Consider the following 18,985-nt stretch of genomic DNA (forward strand, 5'->3'; position numbering starts at 1 on the left):
CACCCGTCAATTGTACGAAATCTACATCGCGATGAAAGCCTCGTGTCCAAGTTGCCGTATCCTCTAGAAAAGCACAAAGTATAAAAGTTAAAATACCAGATTTCAAGGATTTAATCTCCAAACAACATAAAATATCTCATGGGTCGCTTTTCTAGGTTGATAACATTGAAGTGACCGAATTTTGGATATAGTGGCTTAAATAAAACATAGCAGCACACTTCATTTTATCTTTTCCCCTTTTTTTATTTTTCAAATGTGGCTGCCAGTAACTTGGACTTTCTCCCTGTGGTTTATATTCTGTTTCTCTTGGATACTCTCCTGGAGACTCAAAGGTACTCAAGGAGGCATGAACGAGTACATTGCAACACTGATGGAATAACCAGAAAGAAGAGAGACGAACTTTGAAGCTCAGCAGCAGGAGAGGGGGGTCAATAGATTGTGGTTTATAATCGCCCCGTGAAATATACCGCATGAGAGTTCAAAGCCTGAGCTGGCGCTCCCTGTGTCAGCCGGATAAGGATTACCTTGAACAGCAGATTCCCGTCAATCAAAGGTGTAAAGCATGCAGAATGTTGGGGATTGTTTGTGGATACATGTTAGTATAATGAAAGTATAAAAACATGCCTGGAAATGATAAACCATGGGAATCCAGGCGGCGGTGGAGGGAGGAGCTGGAGGGAACCGGAGGCCGAGAGGAGACCTAGTCGGGTCTGCAACGTCTGTTACTTGCTGAGCGGTTGGGCAAGACGGGGAGTTGGGTAAGATGATCTCAAGAGCTTGTTTGATGGTCAAAGCCATTTTTAAGCCGTTTGGTTTCTGCTTAGAACATTTCTAAGAACTGAGCCGTTGTTTCCTCAGGTTTGAGGCTGCCTGACCGGCTGACCTGCCACTCCCCACCTTTGCCAGCCCCCTGGCCGAGCCGGGGTCGCCCACTGGTGGGTGTTCTAGAGGAAAAATGACGAGGCAGGGGTCTGCTGATGTCTTGGTTTGAGGGGCTGCAGTGAGGGGTGCAGATGGAGTGTCCAGCTGTGATGAGAGGCAGCTGGACTGTGGTGGCAACCACTGGGGGGCCAGGCCGGGACTCTGTCCCGAGCTTCCTGCTGTCTGGGGTCCTGACATCGTTTTCCAAATGGGTCTCTCAAAGGACCCCCTTGACTGCGGGCCTCATTTTGCTTTTGCTTCCTTTTCAGGACAGCTGGCGTCTGAGACGTGAGAAGCAGGATGCCCCCCGGGGTTGACTGCCCCATGGAATTCTGGACCAAGGAGGAGAACCCGAACGTGGCCGTTGACTTCCTGCTGCCCACAGGGGTCTACCTGAACTTCCCGGTGTCCCGAAATGCTAACCTCAGCACCATCAAGAAGGTACACCCTCGGCCTCGAAACTCGTCCTCTGGCCTTGGAACCCAGACAGATGCTTATGCTCACCCAGAGTTTCTCAGAGCTGAATTTCATATGAATTTTATTTTTTATGAGATGATATTTCTGAGGTGGTGTTGGTTTAAATGTTATTTTAGTGGTGCAGGTTCACACCCCTGCAGATGCAGGTTATCACGCCACCAGAACACCAGCAATCCTCACCACAGCCCGCTGGCCTCCCCCACCTTTGTTCCCCGTCCCCCCCACCTTCTAAGGTTTGTTTTGATTTAGTTTGTTCTTTGACTTTGTTTCTTTATATTCCACACCTGAGTAACATCATCCAGAGCTTGTCTTTCTCCTTCTGACTTTCTGCACTCAGCATCATCCTCTCCAGTTCCATCCATGTTGTCACAAATGGCAAGATTTTATCTTTTCTTTTTTATGCCTGAGTAGTATTCCACATGTGGTGTGTACACACACACACACACCACTTCTTTTTTGGGAAATGGATTTTATTTTATTTTATTTTTTTTATAGAGGCATGTTTTTACTTATTTATTTATTTGTTTGTTTGTTTGTTTCGTTTATACAAGCACTGGGTACAGTCAGAAGCGCAGGAGGGTGAGAGAATTCACCAGGGCCAGAGCGGGGAGCAGAGCAGGCAGGAAGACTGAAGTACACTGCTGAGGGGAGCAGCGGGCGGCAGGAGAGGTCTGCGCGCCATGTGGGACCCTCCTCCGGTGGCCGGGGAGCAGCCAGGGATCGAACTGGCGCCGCAGAGGCTGCGGGCAGCTTCGCAACCCAGCGCGCAACCGCTGCGCCACCGGGGAGGCCCCGGGAAATGTATTTTAAAGGATAGAAATAATATCCATGAATTGTTGCTCCAAATGCATCTCCCCTCCTTCATTGGGCCCATTTTCCCTCATGATGGCCCAGGGGTGCTGCTCCCCCAAGGCCCTGACTTTCTCTAGGACTGAAAACACATTCATCGTTGGTAACGGAAGAGGGTTACCCATCTCTCTGTCTTCAGAGCTGTCATCATAGTAAACGTTATCTTTGGAAGTAGTTTTTGGTTTTGATGAATAATTTTCAGGGCGGCTGACTGAGTCAAGGGATTAGACTTCTGGAGAATACTTGGCGGGTATTGTTTTGTGACTTTTCAAAGGGCTTGTCCCACTGACAAAGGGAGGGGTTGAATGGCTTATGCCAGAGAACATGATGTGGGCTCTAAATTTTAAAAGCTGCACTTTTGGAGTGGCGGGCGGGGTGCTTGGGGGGAAGAAAGAAGAGAAGAGCGACACCATCTTTGGGGTGTTTTCCTAGTTCCCCCCCCCCCGCCCCGGGAGATTTCTTTCAAAATTAAATTTATTTTTTTTAATTTCAAAAGTAATAAGGACCTATTGAAATTTAGGAAAATAAGAAAATGTACAAGGGGGCCTCCCTGGTGGCGCAGCGGTTGAGCGCTGGGTTGCGAAGCTGCCCGCAGCCTCTGCGGCGCCGGTTCGATCCCCGGCTGCTCCCCGGCTGCTCCCCGGCCACCGGAGGAGGGTCCCGCATGGCGCGCAGACCTCTCCTGCCGCCCGCTGCTCCCCTCAGCAGTGTACTTCGGTCCTTCTGCCTGCTCTGCTCCCCGCTCTGGCTCTGGTGAATTCTCTCACCCTCCCGCGCTGCTGACTGTACCCAGTGCATGTATAAATAAATAAATAAATCTTTAAAAAAAAAAAATTTAAAGGCTTCTGAGGAAAATTTAAAAAAAAAAAAAAGAAAATGTAGAAGGAAGAAAATGACTTACGATCCAGCCCTATAAGACAGCCACAGTTAATGCTGTTTATTTCTGGATTTTTCCCCCTTTAGACAGCATGCATATTGGGTGATAATTCCCATGATACACTTTAGGATTTTTTTTTTGAGTTGTAACATTGTAGCATCCTTTTCATGTTATTAACTCTATGTAATTATCCTTCCAAAGCTGGTTGGGTTTTCCTGCCACCAGAGCATGTGGGGGACTCTGGACACTGAGGTGGGACCTGTCAGTCCCCACGTCTATGTCACACCCCACTGGATTTCAGTTTCTTCATGTTTTCATTTACACCAGGGGCCAGATAGTCGATATTCTAGGCTTTCCAGCCAAAGATGATGTGCAAAGGTCCCAACTGGCTGTTTTCCTGGAGAAACATTAGTCTGGTACATCTTGGTTTGTATCAGTACTTTTGTGGTTTAAGGAAATCGTCCTGATGACATGGGCTGCACTGCAGCTTGGGGTTCTCCCGCTGACAGGTGCATTCTGGAGCCCCCCATGTCCCTAGCTTCGGGCACCCCCAGATTCTTCCTCCGTGCTGCCTCTTTGTGTGCTGAGGCTGCCATTACCTGCCCCCACGGCAGCAGCCCTGGGCAGCTTCTTCCTCCTTTGCTTTCTCTGGGACTCTGCTGTAAACATCTTTGCACTGAAGCACTAATGTTAGGGGGCTTCTCCAGTGGCCCCTGGGGACGCATCACCCCAGGGGCATGCTGACAGCCTAAACTGAACAGCCCAGTTTTGTGGGACCCCTTCTGTGCATTAACAGCTTCTGAATTAGTTGACAGCATTTAAAAGGCATGATGAACCCCAGAACAGCTACTGGGGGGGGGGGCGTGCCTCCCGCCTGCAGCCCATGCTCACAGCTCCAGATCCTGCATCCCCCAGCAGAGAGCATCCCTGGGGCCCACCTGGCCCGTGCTCCGGGGATCCAGAGAGGGTGGCAGTCCTGGAACCCTGCCTTGCCTTGTGAGGGTGGGGCATGCGGACTGAGACCAGCCTCTTGGCCGGAGGGGCCCACCTGCCCGCTGTCCCTCCCAGGCGCTGTGGCAGCGAGCCCAGTATGAGCCGCTCTTCCACATGCTCAGTGACCCCGAGGCCTACGTGTTCACCTGCGTCAACCAGACGGCAGAGCAGCAGGAGCTGGAGGACGAGCAGCGGCGGCTGTGCGACATCCAGCCCTTCCTGCCCTTCCTGCGCCTGGTGGCCCGCGAGGGCGACCGGGTGAAGAAGGTCATCAACTCACAGATCAGCCTCCTCATCGGCAAAGGTCCGCCCCGGGCCCCTCAACCAGGCCCCTGTGCCCGGCCCCTGCACCCCTGCCCCCCCACCCACCCCCTCCTCCCTGCCTCTCAGGTCTGCACGAGTTCGACTCCTTGCACGACCCGGAAGTCAATGACTTTCGGGCCAAGATGCGCCAGTTCTGCGAGGAGGCGGCGCTGCGGCGGCAGCAGCTGGGCTGGGAGGCCTGGCTGCAGTACAGCTTCCCGCTGCAGCTGGAGCCCTCGGCCCGGAGCTGGGGGCCCGGCACCCTGCGGCTCCCCAACCGGGCCCTCCTGGTCAACGTCAAGTTCGAGGGCAGCGAGGTGAGCCTGTGGCCCTGCTGGGAACATCGCCCCTTTGCTGCCATGTCTGTGGGGGACACTTCCCGCTGGGACTCCCAGGACATCCACCAGTTCCCGAAATTCCCCTCCTGCCATGACGAGGGGGGTTGTGGGGCACCAGGCGGCTCAGTGAGGCCGACTAAGCGAAGGACCTTGATCACTGGTCCATTCATTCCTCCAAGAGCGGTTTCCTGGGTGCTGCCACGTGCCCGCGGGGACCTCACATCCAGGGGAGGGGTGCTTGCTGCGGGCACAGAGGTACCCAGAGTCCGCGGGTTCCCCGTCAAGGCCAAGGGCTGATGCTCCCTCCTTCCCTAGGAGAGCTTCACCTTCCAGGTGTCCACCAAAGACGTGCCCCTGGCGCTGATGGCCTGCGCCCTGCGCAAGAAGGCCACGGTCTTCCGGCAGCCGCTGGTGGAGCAGCCCGAGGACTACACCCTGCAGGTGAACGGCAAGCACGAGTACCTGTACGGCAGCTACCCGCTCTGCCACTTCCAGGTGAGGGCTGGGGCAGGGGGTAGGGGGGCTGCCCCTGGGCCCTTCTCAAAACCCCCAGGCTAGGCCTTTGGGGGTCACAGCAAGAGCACCCTCTGGGCGGCCGCCCCTCCTGTGCGCTCAGGGACAGCTCCGTTTGACGAGGTTGCCAGGGAAGGGGCAGGAGATGCCCTCGAGACCCAGGCTGGGCAGGGGTCAGCATGGGTGTGACCCCTGTAGCCACTTGGCGCTCACTCTGCCCCCACCTCAGTATATCTGCAGCTGCTTGCACAGCGGGCTGACGCCCCACCTCACCATGGTGCACTCCTCCTCCATCCTGGCCATGCGGGACGAGCAGAGCAACCCCACCCCCCAAGTCCAGAAGCTGCGCACCAAGCCACCCCCCATCCCCATGAAGAAGGTGAGCGGGGCACCGGGCAGCACCTCCCCTCTCCCCTCCCTCCCTGCTCTGGTCCAGCCCTGGAGTCTACCAGGCAAGGCCCAGGGCCGGCTGGGGGTCGGGGGCCTCTTGTCTCATGCCCCTTGGTTGGTTGGCATTGAGAGCTTGAGCTGGGGCGGGCACCTGGTGGGGTGGGGTGGGGAGCCTGCCTGAGGGCCCAGGAGCAGGTCCTTCTAGCTGCCCTTGCCAGGCCCCCCTGCGCCAGAGGCACGCTCCTGCCTGTGGAGCACAGGGGTGCTGGGCCCCAGGGGCTCTGACCAGCGGGTCTCTGTGAAGGGCGGTGCTGTGGGCAGGCAACTGAGCCTTGCCGCGCACCCGCAACACCCAAGTGGCCGCAGGCCTTGTCAGTGTCCAGCGAGCCTGGGGTTCCTCTGCTTAATGGCCCCGCCTCTCCCTCCACCGCCCAGCCCTCCTCTACCTCCCTGTGGGCCCTGGAGCAGCCCTTCTACGTCGAGCTGATCCAGGGCAGCAAAGTGAATGCCGACGAGCGGATGAAGGTAGGGGCTGCCGGGCGGGGGGCTGGAATCGCTGGGAGGGGGGATCTGGGGTGTTTTTTGCACAAACAAGGTGGCTGTGGCCTGGAGGGGCGGCAGAGGAAGAAGGGGGGGGTCACACAACGAAAGCCACCTGACCACATTACCCAGCATTCCTGCCTGGGGTGGCTGTGAGCCGCTTCAAAACAGGAAGGGGGGAGGGGAGCGGACCGGGGTGGGGGGGTACTGAAGCGGGCGATTCGAAGAAACGAGGCTCAGTGAGTTCTGGGTATTTGACTCTGGTGGAGGTTGTGGGGCCAGGCCTAGCCTAGGGACATGAAAACCGCAATCTGGAAGGTGACAGGCCTGGGAACAGGAGCTGCTCCAGCTGGGCTAGGGGCTGGGGGTTCCCAGGGGGCATGGAGAGGCGTGTCCATGGTGGGGAGAGGCTGGAGAGAGGAGGGGCTGGAGGGGGCAGCTGCTTCTGAGCTGCAGGGACAATGTGGGACTGTTCACACCCTCAGCTGCAGCCCTCAGGGCAGCCTGAGGTGCAGATTTTATTGCATCATTGGCAGGTCCACTAGGCCCAGAGCGTGTCTCTTTGGGGAGCACTTTCCACTGGGGCCACTGCACCAGCAGGACACGTCTGGCTGGGCTCCCTGTGGGATGGTGGAGGAGGGGGTGGGGTGGGCAGTGAGGGCTTTCTCAGGGGGTGCTCAGGCTTCACACTCAGGTCTCAGACGACTCTGAGCAGCGGAGGGGCCCTGGGGTGTTAGAACTGGCAGGGCCTGGGGCTACCAAAGTCCAGTGGGGAAACCAGCCCAGAGCAGGGAAGGCCGCCCAGCCCTTGGGCCCCTCCCTTCACCCCGTGGCCCCTGCTCCTGCACAGTCAGTGGGGGGCCCCCTTTTGCACCACTTGCTCCCACATGGAAAGTGGGGTCTAGACCCCGGGAAAGGCAGCCCGTTGGGGAGGAGATAGGACCTGCGGAGGGTGGGAGGCTGGGGAAGGCCGCGGGGCCAGGCCCCTGCCGCCCGTCACCCTGCCCTGCCCCTCCTCCCCCAGCTGGTGGTGCAGGCTGGCCTCTTCCACGGCAATGAGACGCTGTGCAAGACGGTGTCCAGCTCCGAGGTGAGCGTGTGCTCGGAGCCCGTGTGGAAGCAGAGGCTGGAGTTTGACATCAACGTCTGCGACCTGCCGCGCATGGCCCGGCTCTGCTTTGCGCTCTACGCCGTGATCGAGAAGGCCAAGAAGGCTCGCTCCACCAAGAAGAAGTCCAAGAAGGCGGTGGGTGGGGCCTGCGGGAGGCTGGGGAGTCCGCGCACCCCAGTCCTGGACCCCCAAGTCCGGCCTTGCTGGGGCCTCCAGGCCCCACCCTGGGGCGGCCCTGGGGCGGGGTCTGTGAGCAGAGCCGAGGGCTCTCTGGGCCTGGCCTTGGCCCTGAGGGGGCCGCAGCAGCCTGTGCAGAAAGGACAACGCTTGGCTCAGGGGAGGGAGCGGCTGAGGCGGCGGACAGGAGTCCCCACGCCCCATGTGACTGACCCTCCAGCGGTGCTGACTCACCCCTGGCTGAGCTGGCAGGCCTTCTGGGCCCTGTGGCGGGTCCTCGGGGAGCCAGGCAGGGCGCCCCCAGGAGCCGAAGGGCGCTGAGCCGGAGGGGCGGATGCTGTGGCCGCCGCGCTGGGGGTCTGGGCCCAGCCCTCAGAGAGCGTGCAGGCTCCGCGGTGCTGCTCTGACCGGGCCGCTCCTTCCCAGGACTGCCCCATCGCCTGGGCCAACCTCATGCTGTTTGACTACAAGGACCAGCTCAAGACAGGGGAGCGCTGCCTCTACATGTGGCCCTCGGTGCCAGGTCAGCCCACGCCCCAGGGGGCGGCGTGGGGAGCGGCCCGGGTGTGGTGGCCTCCCTGTGCGATGCCATCTGTCCCTGTGTCCAGACGAGAAAGGGGAGCTGCTGAACCCCACGGGAACCGTGAGGAGTAACCCCAACACTGAGAGCGCGGCCGCCCTGGTCATCTGTCTCCCCGAGGTGGCCCCCCACCCTGTGTACTACCCTGCCCTGGACAAGGTCAGTGAAGGTCCCCCTGGCCCCCCGGGGTCCAGGGTCCACCCTGGCCGGAGGCTGTGGGACTACAGTGAACTGGCCCAGCAGGCCCTTTCTCTGGTGCCACCCCAGCATGGTCCCCATACCCTGTAAAGCCCAGGGCTGGGAGCTAGGGCACCCCACACAGTGGGGGACCTTCTTGACTCTAGAGAATCTTCATGTGCCCTCGGGGGGTGGTTCTCAACCAGAGGGCACTGAGGCCCCAGGGAATTCTGGGCAGTCAAGCAGTTATACTGACTGACCCCCATGGAGAGGCCAGAGATGCACTAACTGCCCCACATCACAGGGGCAGCCCCTGCCACTGACAGTTGCTGGTCCACAAGGCTGCTGACACTTCCCCTGGGGCGCTGGGGCTGACCTGGCCCCGGCCCCCCTCAGAGCAGCCCCTCCTGTTGCAGATCCTGGAGGTGGGCCGGCACGGGGAACACGGGCGCTTCACGGAGGAGGAGGTGAGCTGGGGGCCGTGGACGGCGGGGTGCAGACCGGGGTGCCAGCCCTCACCCCGCCTGCACCCTTCAGCAGCTGCAGCTGCGGGAGATCCTGGAGCGGCGGGGGTCCGGGGAGCTGTACGAGCACGAGAAGGACCTGGTGTGGAAGATGCGGCACGAGGTCCAGGAGCACTTTCCCGAGGCGCTGGCCCGGCTGCTGCTGGTCACCAAGTGGAACAAGCACGAGGACGTGGCTCAGGTGAGTGGGGAAATGCCAGGGTCGGGGGCCAGGCCTGGTCAGCCGTGCCCTGACCGTCAGCTTCCCCCAGATGCTCTGCCTGCTGTGCACCTGGCCCGAGCTGCCGGTCCTGAGCGCCCTGGAGCTGCTGGACTTCAGCTTCCCTGACCGCCACGTCTGCAACTTCGCCATCAAGTCCCTGCGGAAACTGACGTGAGCCCCTCTGGCGCCCTGCACAGGGGAGGGGCCTGGCCTGACTTAGGATGCCAGGCATGAGGGGACTGACTCTCCTGGGGGCCTGCGGGGATGAGGCTGCCTCTCGCTCTGCTGCCCCCCACTCCAGACCCCAGTCCTGACCCCAGCCCTGGCCGGCTTCCTTCCCTGCAGGGATGATGAGCTGTTCCAGTACCTGCTGCAGCTGGTGCAGGTGCTCAAGTATGAGTCCTACCTCGACTGCGAACTGACCAAGTTCCTGCTGGACCGGGCCCTGGCCAACCGCAAGATTGGCCACTTCTTCTTCTGGCACCTTCGGTAGCTGGACTCAGCCGCCCCCGCCCACCTCTCCCTAGAAGGCCGTGGGGGGAGGGGCCTCCTCTCGCTGGGTTCAGCCCCCCCAATCCCTCCCCACCCTGGGCCTGGCTCAGCCCTGTCCTCCTTCCTCCAGCTCTGAGATGCACGTGCCGTCCGTGGCCCTGCGCTTCGGCCTCATCATGGAGGCCTACTGCCGGGGCAGCACCCACCACATGAAGGTGCTGATGAAGCAGGTGAGGCTTGGGGCAGGCAGGGTGGGCCCGGCCCCCTGAGGGCCCCCGGGGCCTGGCTGAATCTGAGAGCCATCCCTCCCGGCCTGCCCACCTTCCATCCTGTCCTCCTGGCCAGGGGGAAGCACTGAACAAACTGAAGGCCCTCAATGACTTCGTCAAAGTGAGCTCCCAGAAGACCACCAAGCCCCAGACCAAGGAGCTGATGCACCTGTGCATGCGCCAGGAGCCCTACCTGGAGGCGCTCTCCCACCTGCAGTCCCCCCTCGACCCCAGCACCCAGCTGGCTGAAGTCTGGTGAGCCTGAGCCCACGCCCGGGAGGGCCCTTGTGCCCCACAGCCCCCCGCGGGGCCCGCTGATCGCTGTCTGGCCCGGCAGTGTGGAGCAGTGCACGTTCATGGACTCCAAGATGAAGCCGCTGTGGGTCATGTACAGCAACGAGGAGGCAGGCAGCGATGGCAGCGTGGGCATCATCTTCAAGAATGGGGATGGTAAGCGGGTGGGGTGGGGGCCAGACAGCCTGCTGTGCCCTGGCCCCCCCCCCCACAGGGTGCACTGCCCTGGGGGAGCCGGCAGGCCAGCTGAGGGGAAGGCAGTGCTGGGTGGGGCCGGCCTGGCTGGGACGCAGACCCCACTAGCAGACGCTCTTCCTCCCGGCGCCCGCAGACCTCCGCCAGGACATGCTGACTCTGCAAATGATCCAGCTGATGGATGTGCTATGGAAGCAGGAGGGGCTGGACCTGAGGTGAGGGGCCCTGTCACCCCTCGGTGACCTCCCCAAGCCCCACACCTGGCCCTTGGAGGGTTCCCCCATCAAAGCCAACATTTACCCCTCAGCTGGAAGGCTGTCGTGAGGGCCCGGGGCCCAGGGCCCCGGGAGGCGGCGGGCCCAGGAGGAGGTGGAGGCCAGCCCCGCTTGCCTGGGCTTTTCTCTTCTAAGCTGTCAGGAACTGGGTGCCGGCTGCCCTCTACCAACCCCTCCAGGCACCTCCCTGGTCCCTGGGCTCCTCCCAGCACCGTCTGCTGCTCTTCGACCCTTGAGGGGCACCTCCTGTGGCTATTTGTGGTCAGGCTGCCCCAGGGACAGCCCTTGAACTTGGTGTCCACCCACCTAGGATGACCCCCTACGGCTGCCTCTCCACCGGGGACCGCACAGGCCTCATCGAGGTGGTGCTGCGCTCGGACACCATCGCCAACATCCAGCTGAACAAGAGCAACATGGCGGCCACGGCCGCCTTCAACAAGGATGCCCTGCTCAACTGGCTCAAGTCCAAGAACCCGGGGTAGGTTTCGGGTCCTGGGGAGAGACGCTTCTCCTTTCCAGAAGGTGCAGTTTGGGGCTCCGAGGGAGGGGAGGGCCTGGGGAGTCTCCATGCATCTCTGCTCAGCTAAGGACCGGCCCCTCTTGTGGGCCCGGCCCTGTCACGGGATGACGGCCTTAGGCCCCTGGACAGCCGCTGCCCGCCCTTGGCTCATGCAGCTGAGTGGACGCCGCTCGGCGGTTCTTCCGCCAGAATCCTGCAGCTGCACGGGCCTGGCGGCCCAAGATGGCCGTCGGCCTCCCGCCCCGTGGAGTAGACCAGGCCCCGCGGGGGGAGGGAGGGACTATGAGGTTTTCAGGCCTGGGTTCTGGGTCTAGCCCGCCGCCTTCCTCCACGTGCCCGGTGTTCTGTGGGGTCTGAGCGAGTCACGAGGCCGATTCCCGGGGCGGGACAGGGACCTCAGCTCTTATAGACGGAGCTGCAGAGCTGCGTGGCCATGCCCCCCCCCATCCCACCCAGGGAGGCCCTGGACCGAGCCATCGAGGAGTTCACCCTCTCCTGCGCCGGCTACTGTGTGGCCACCTACGTGCTGGGCATCGGCGACCGGCACAGCGACAACATCATGATCCGCGAGAACGGGCAGGTAGGGGCCCCCCCGCCCCGCCCCCGGCCCCGCGGCCCCCCAGGATCCAGGCCTCCGCCCGACGCCTCCGTCTGTCCTCCCTTAGCTGTTCCACATCGATTTCGGCCACTTTCTGGGCAATTTCAAGACGAAGTTTGGAATCAACCGCGAGCGCGTCCCGTTCATCCTCACCTACGACTTCGTCCACGTGATCCAGCAGGGCAAGACGAGCAACAGTGAGAAATTCGAGAGGTGAGGGAGCTCGGACCCCGGGAGCCCCCTCCCTGTGCCTGGGGCCCCAGCGGGGTGCTGGGCTGGGACTCAGCTCCGTCCACCCTGGAGGGGCGCGGGCAGCAGGGTTGTGGGTCCCACAGAAGGGGCGGCCCGGGGTGAGGGGCGCTGAGTGGACCCACAGCCCTACCGCCCGGCTCCCTGGCAGGTTCCGGGGCTACTGTGAACGAGCCTACACCATCCTGCGGCGCCACGGCCTGCTCTTCCTCCACCTCTTCGCCCTGATGCGGGCGGCAGGCCTGCCCGAGCTCAGCTGCTCCAAAGACATCCAGTATCTCAAGGTAAAGCTCAGGCCAGAGCCCGCCAGTCAGGGACCCCAAGGCCTCTCCCGGGCCCCCCACCCAGTGTGGGTGAACCCCAGGGGCATGCCCACATCGTGCAGCTCACACGGCCCCAGGACCAGCAGTGGGGGCTGCAGGCACACAGCCGGAGTGCACCCCGGTTCTGCCGTGGGGGCGCTGGGACCTCCGTGGAGCCCACCCGCTACCTCTACCGACTGCCGCGGTTTCCTCCTGGACACAGGAGGGCGGGACTCGGTGCCCGGCCTGCTAATAAACATTTTTCTGTTTTGCAGCTGGTGAGAAGCCCAGGATGGGGGGGTGGGAGGGCTTGACCCCCAGCCCCAGCCAGGTGTTGTCTTTGGGGACCAGGACCCCAAATGGAGCTGCTCCTCCTGCAGGTTTCCGGCAGAGAAGGGGAGGCCACCCGCCACCCCTGGGGCTCAGGGGCCAAGAGGTCCTGGCACGAGCTGGTCTTTTCCCGAGAGCGGGTCAGGGGCTGTCTCGGCTTGGGGTCAGCGCCAAGAGTCCTGCAAGGGACATGTCCGCTCCCTTCACTCGCTTCCTCGAGGAGGCACGGGAAAGTCCCCAAGGGGGCAGAAGGGAAGCTTTCCGGAGCTGGGCCGCTCTGTGGGCTCACGGCTTGGATGGTTTTGCCCCAGGACTCCCTGGCGCTGGGCAAGACGGAGGAGGAGGCGCTCAAGCACTTCCGGGTGAAGTTCAACGAAGCCCTGCGGGAAAGCTGGAAAACCAAAGTGAACTGGCTGGCCCACAACGTGTCCAAGGACAACCGGCAGTAGCACCCCGCAGCCTGGCTGGGCCTGCGAACCCGGGAACCAGGCACCCTCGCCCTTCGGGGCCCAAAACCTGAACTGCGCCCCACGGGGAAGAACTTACACAATCGCCTTTTGTTTACACTGGTTATTTATTTATGACTTGAAATGTTTCAGGAACTCAACAGCCATATTCAGAAACGCATCCTCCTGCAGGGGAGGGGTGCCGCTCCAGCGCCCCCCCATAGCAGACTCGGGGGCGGACGAGAGATGGGCACCCCAAGGTTGCATCTTGCTGAGCACTATAACCCCAAGTCTTCCAGCGGGTGGCTCTGGACCCAGGCAAGACGATGCTCGCCATCGGGGAGACCGCCTTCTCGCCTTCTCGCCCAGACCCCACGGGCCGCCTGGGCCCTGGCGCCTGCTGTCCCCCGGGACGGGACACGCACCTCTTCCGTTCACCCCTCCATCTCCGAGTCCCCACTGACTGAGTTCTGGGCAGCTCCCCGGGAAGCATGGTGCCCTCCTGAATGGGGGGCGTCCACTTGCCACTTTTGAAGTGACTCACGGGTACGGGCATTCATCTCTGCTGCAAAGCAATTTCGTTTGCGGGTAAGAAAACCGTGGCCAAACTACTTCCTGAACCTCCGTGGTTCAGGAGAACGGCCCCGGTCCCTATGAAGCATAATATATGGTGGTCCTCAAGACACATTAAAGAGCGTGACCGAGCTCATCTGAGTCACGGTCACGGCAAAAGCAGGTCAGAGTCCTTTGTGCAATTACGATTGGCTGCCTCTCCCAGCAGGCTGGGGGGGGCCCTTGAGAACCTGCCATGTCATCACCTGGGGTGCAGTGGACTGTTTTCTCGGGTGGTTCTCAGCTGGCTCAGGCTTAGCCTTAGCTCTCCCAGTTCCCTGGGTCTGAGGAGCCCAAAATGCAGGTTCCCAGGCCTCTCCCTACCATCTGGCGCCAGTGGGGCTGGAAATCTGGGCCTGGAGGCACCCATGGTGGCCGCCAGGGTCTCCCCACTGTGCTCACACCCACTGCCGGGCTCAGCGGACCCACGCGGAGCCACTGCACGGCTCAGGTGCACGGCTTCCGACAGAGACAAAATCCCCGGGGCTTGGGGTGAGGGGAGGAGGCACCTCCAGTGCCCCCACGGAGCAGCCCCACCCCACGGGTCCCAATGATGTGCTGCGCCCATGGGTGCCACCTCGCCTGCTCCAAATGGGAGACGCCGAGCACAGCTGTCCACCGCTGCTCATTGACGTGAGTCCCAGTGTGGACGGCCCTTTGTGCCCTCAGAGCACTGGCGAGGGGGTGCAGCCTAGGTCCCTGGTGGGGGGAAGAGTATTTGCTAACGTTTTAATCACGGGGCTGTTCCTGACACGGGGAAGGTGAGCTCTGGGGGGACACAGATTGACTGGCTTTTGGGAACCCGACGTGACAGGTGACAGCGGTGAGAAGAATAAAAGCCTCTTCATGGAACATTCTCGGCTCCCAAGGAGACAAGGGGATGCAGGATTAGTACAAAAACAAGACAAAACAGCACAGACCCCGGTGGAGTTAGAACCAGAGCTTTATTGTGCACACGCCGGCGCTCCCAGCCCCGCCAGGCCCGGCCCGCGCCAGCCTCTACCCACGGTCTACACAGCAGCTACAGGGACAGGACACGAGGACGCCACACACCACACAGGACAGCCGGCGGCGGCGGCCTCGGAACTAGCAGTTATGATCACAGAACAGTATCCAAATGGCTCCCTTTCGTTTTAGAAAATCTAGAATTTTACACGAATTGAGGAGTGCTGCGGGGGCTCTGCTCGGGCTGCCTTTCCCTCCCCTGCCTGGCCGGCTCCGGCCGCCGGTGTGGCTTGACCCCGAGGTGGCCGGTGTGGCCCACGGGGGGTCCGGGGGCGCTTGGCCTTGGGCGCTGACCGTGCTGTCAGCGTCTGTGCGGGTCACTCGGGCCGCGCCGACTCCCCACCAAGGGCCGGGCTGCCTGCACTGCCGAGTCAGCGGGCACCTGTGTCCTCTCGCCAGCAAGGACACACCGTCCCAGGCCCGGGCCCCGAGGCTGCAGCCCCCGGGAGCGTGAGAGGCCAGGGAGCCCAGCGCTCCCTCCCGCCGCCCAGCCAGCCAAGGGCAGAACCCCGAGAGAAAGCCTGGCTGTGCTCGGCCCCAAGAGGGGTCCCTGATGCAGTTCCCTCCTACGCCGACTGCCCTGGTCACACCCGGGGCAGTGGCCTGAGGCCGGGAGCGCCAAGGGGGCCGGCCCGCTCCTTGGGGGAGCAGCGGGGTGGAGTGGGGAAGCAGGGGCCTGGGGTCTCTCCTGCCCTCAGTGTCGCCAACTTCACTTTGATTCCAGTCCTGGATTACACTAGCACGAAGGACACGAGGAACCCCAATTTATTTACAAAATATTAAAAAGTCAGTTTATCATCTACATATTAACCCCCATTCTGCCGTTTTATACATGCACTAGTTTGGAAAAAATAAAAACTTTAAAAAAAAAAGAAAACGGGGCGGGGGGAGGTGGCCATTCTGACCCTTCGTCACCAGGTCCAGTCATTGCAGCTTTCCTGGAGGTGCGAGGGGCCTGCGTGGAGCGGGGTGACCAGAGGGGTGGGGGCGCTCCTCATAACTTAACGGTGGGGGGCGGAGCGGGGTGCACACGAGCAGGGGCGGGCGGGCGGCGCGGGGAGGGGTCTGCAGACCTACTGGCCAGAAGGACTTTGTACATCGTGGACCCTGGGGCTGGCGGGACACGCGCCGGCGGAGTCCTCGGACGCGGGGGGCGCAGGCGGCGGGGGGCTCAGTAGCTGAGGGTGGAGTCGTCCCATTCCAGCTGCTGCGGCCGGGCCCCCTTCTGCGGGCGCCCGTGCTCACCCTCCTCCTCCTCGCTGCTCTCCGACTCGGCGCTGGTGATGTCGTCCTCCTCCTCGCCGTCCTCGCTCTCCTGCTCCTCCTCCTCCTCCTCCTCGCTGCTGTGCTGGTCCTCGTACGTCTGCCGGGAGACGGCGCCTGAGCCGGGCCACCCCTGCTCCCGGCCCCGCGTCGCCACCCACGGTGAGACGGAGACTCCGGCCCCCTCGAGAGCGCGTCCACACGCGGCCCATGATGTGACCTCGAACGAGGCCTCGGGGGCCTCCGCTTCCCCCCCGCGTGGGGGACGCGGCACGGGGCCGCGCGGCGAGGCCCCGGCGTTGGCCCAGGGGCCGGCGCCCACACCCACCTCCATGGGGTTCACGGTGATGGTCAAGGCGGAGTCGTCCCAGTCCATCTCGTTCTCCTTGCCGGCGTCCTGGTCCCGCAGGGTGCGCTGGTGCGCGGCCCGGATCCGGAACACCCCCAGGATGATCATGAAGACCAGGAAGCTGACGCACACCACGATCACCACGGTGGCCGTGCTGGGGACAACTGCAGGAGGGGCAGGCGCCGGCCGTGAGGGCGCGGCCCAGGGGCCCACATCCCCACCGTGTTCCGTGGGACCCCGAGAACAGGGAGAGTGGATGGAGCCGCAGAGCCTGCGGGGGGGTCCCCATCCTACCTGCAAAGGGGTGCGGGTTGGCCAGGTTGTGCCCCGACAGGTCGACGAAGGAGCGGTGCTCGGGGTGCACGAACTGCGGCTGGGCGGCCATGTGGTTGGCATGCTCCACGGGGTTGGCGGTGTGGATCACGTTCACCTGGGCATAGGGACACGGGAGGCCTGGTGATGGGCGAGCACCCCGGGGAGCTGGGGGGCCGCACTTCACGGGCACCGGGGAGCAGAACAGGGCAGCGGATCATGGACAGTGGCCGCGCGGGGCCGTCAGGCACCCAAGAGCTCCTCCCTGGTCTAATCACTTCTGCTGTGCTTAACAAAAGCATCTGTCCTGAGCAGAAAGGAAAACACCAAAGCCGGAAGCCATACTGGGCATCGGAGAAGCACCAGCTGCAGCCACCTCCCCTCACGTCCCCAAACCACAGCCACATGGAGAAACAAGCTCGCCCAGCCGTCCCTTAGCTCCAGGGAAACGCTCCTGGCTTCTCAGCCGCAGAGCCTCGCTTCTGCTGCCCGAGGCTGGGGAGGGCGGGGCCTCCCATCCAGGACAGTCCCCTTGGGTCCACTCCTCCGGGTCACAGAAGCTGAGCGATAAAGGAGCAGCGCCCGGAGGAGTGGGGTCTTCGGAGCAGACACCGCCCGGGGGCTTCCGGGGCCTGAGCCACTGCCGCCAGGCTCCGCGCACACAGCTCCACCCAGGCCGTGTCTAGCACAAGACCCCGGCCCTCTCGGTGCTGTTCCTCGCAGAGCTGGGCCAAATTCAAGAAACAACCTGGCCACCCCCGACCCCGGCATCGCCTGCCACCGGCTCTTGACCACCTCCCTCCAAAGGCCCTGGGGCCCCCGACTCTGGGCAGAGGCCCCTGTGAGAGGGGAGCACTGTGCTACATCCCACATCCTGTCCCCCAAAACCTGCTTGGTAGAAGCTGCAGCAGCCCCTGGTGGGCAAAGGCTGCCACCCCAGGCGAGCCTGAAGACTGGCACCTGCAGTGTGAAGCCCGTGAGGGCAGCACAGCCCAGGCTGCTGGCCCTTCTCAGCCCGGCCCGCACTCACCTCCACCTGGAACTCGTTGCTAACGTAGCGGCCATTGAGCTCCGAGCAGACGAGCTTGAACTTCCGGTCCAGCAAGGCCCTGGTGTGCCAGTTCCGGTAGCGCAGGAGGTGTAAGGCCTCCTCGTAGCTGGCCATGGTGTCCACGCCTGCAGGGGTGCACAGAGGACGATGTTGGTGGCTAAAGCTGGACACGGGCAGAGCCAGGGCCGCAAGCAAAGGCGATGCGGCAGCTGCCCAGCTGGCCCGTGCTGGGCCTTCCAGTCGTGAGAACCAACGCAGAGCATGTGCGCGGGCGTGGGGCTGCTTTCCCTCTCGGGGGACATGCGCTCACGTACTTAAGCTCTGCCCCTTTATAAGGACGGGGGCCCCTTTCTGAAGCAGCCCCTCTGGCCTGGGAGGACGTGCATAGCCAGCCCCAGTCAGGGCTGCAGGGAGCCTGGTCACTCTGCTTCCCAGCCGCTCCGGGGCCCCTTGGCGTCCTTACACCAGGCAGGCAGGGGCCCGAGAGGGCGCAGCGTCTGCTTCCAGGCTCGGCGGCTCCACAGCCGCGCCCCCACTCACCTGTGAAGATCACACCCAGGTCGGAGCTGCTCACTTCGATGCGCTTCTGCTGCAGGCGGCCCGTGTCCACCTCCAGGCCCTCCTGCTCCGGGTTCAGCTCCTCCCCCTCCACCGTGACCTCGCAGGAGTCCAGGTCGTGCACGATCTCCTCCGACACCAGCGACTCTTGCACTGCGGGAAGGGCCCGGCCAGGAGTCGCAGAGGATGCTGGCCCTGCCCCCCCCAACCCCCCGAGCCCTTCCGGGACCAGGTCCGAGGTCGTGCTCCAGGATGGGGAGATTTACGTGCCCCCCAGGAAGGCCTGAGGACGGGGACCCTGGCTTCCCGTGGGCACGAGGCCCGCGCAGTCTCAATCTCCAAGCCCTCGAGGTCCGTCTGGACCCCCAGGTCAAGCTAGGAAGAGGGAATAGGCCCTCCAGGTGGGCTTCCGAGATCACGACGGGCCTTGGCCCGGGGGTGCGATTCCGCAAGCAGACCCAAGAGCAGCATGTGAAATTTAAATCCCCCCAACCCCGGAGGAGACGGCTCCGCGAGTCAGCCAGCGGCGGCGGGGTTTCACCCCTTGGTCGCGAGCCCAGGTGCGGGCGACTGCCCAGGCAGAGGGGCTGTTACCTGTGGGGTCCTCGTCCCCATCGCCTTCGGGCTCCACTTCCCTCGTGATGGTGCTGATGATGCGGAGCTCAGGGAAGAGGAAAACCCCCTCCGGACTTTCAAATTCAGACGCCGCTCGAGCGAAATGGTGGACGCCACTCAGGCTGATCTTGGGCTCCTCCGGCTGCAGAACCATCACGTAGCCGTCCAGCGGGGAGACCGCGGCGCAGGGGGCCTCGTTGAAGCACCTGCCAACAGGGACAGTGGCGGGAGGGTGGTCAGGGCCCCACACGCCAAGGCACCCGGGGACACAGCCCTCC

General features: G+C 62.5%; 2 protein-coding genes across 6 annotated transcripts in view; one reads left to right on the top strand and one right to left on the bottom strand.

Moving 5' to 3' along the window:
- Window positions 1-1,141: 1,141 nt before the first annotated feature.
- PIK3CD (phosphatidylinositol-4,5-bisphosphate 3-kinase catalytic subunit delta) lies at window positions 1,142-12,945 on the top strand (the record flags this gene model as incomplete). 3 transcript variants are annotated; one of them, XM_084243298.1, is made up of 22 exons in its annotated part: window positions 1,142-1,362; window positions 4,193-4,421; window positions 4,508-4,737; window positions 5,074-5,253; window positions 5,501-5,650; window positions 6,097-6,186; window positions 7,226-7,447; window positions 7,916-8,012; window positions 8,098-8,228; window positions 8,663-8,713; window positions 8,784-8,951; window positions 9,022-9,143; window positions 9,318-9,461; window positions 9,595-9,694; window positions 9,810-9,988; window positions 10,071-10,183; window positions 10,359-10,437; window positions 10,808-10,975; window positions 11,474-11,597; window positions 11,683-11,828; window positions 12,016-12,148; window positions 12,808-12,945. In XM_084243298.1, the coding sequence occupies exons 1-22, from the start codon at window positions 1,222-1,224 to the stop codon at window positions 12,943-12,945; spliced, it is 3,135 nt and encodes a 1,044-aa protein (XP_084099424.1). In that variant the 5' UTR covers window positions 1,142-1,221. The 3 variants fall into 3 exon arrangements, with proteins under 3 accessions (XP_084099424.1, XP_084099425.1, XP_084099426.1); XM_084243299.1 differs by having other exon boundaries at window positions 8,787-8,951; XM_084243300.1 differs by having other exon boundaries at window positions 5,588-5,650.
- A 2,657-nt stretch (window positions 12,946-15,602) lies between these two features.
- The window catches only part of CLSTN1 (calsyntenin 1), a gene marked incomplete at its 5' end in the record, with an annotated part of 58,640 nt that continues 55,257 nt past the window's right edge, over window positions 15,603-18,985 (bottom strand). For all 3 annotated transcript variants that reach the window (XM_084242995.1, XM_084242996.1, XM_084242994.1), the window contains 6 exons: window positions 15,603-15,922; window positions 16,151-16,335; window positions 16,466-16,601; window positions 17,514-17,659; window positions 18,075-18,245; window positions 18,687-18,913. In XM_084242995.1, coding sequence (XP_084099121.1) covers window positions 15,731-15,922; window positions 16,151-16,335; window positions 16,466-16,601; window positions 17,514-17,659; window positions 18,075-18,245; window positions 18,687-18,913 — 1,057 coding nt within the window. In that variant the 3' untranslated portion in view covers window positions 15,603-15,730. The remainder of the gene's footprint in view (window positions 15,923-16,150; window positions 16,336-16,465; window positions 16,602-17,513; window positions 17,660-18,074; window positions 18,246-18,686; window positions 18,914-18,985) is intronic.

Source organism: Talpa europaea (genome assembly GCF_964194135.1).
Source record: "Talpa europaea genome assembly, chromosome: 9".
In the NCBI taxonomy this organism is placed as follows: domain Eukaryota; kingdom Metazoa; phylum Chordata; class Mammalia; order Eulipotyphla; family Talpidae; genus Talpa; species Talpa europaea.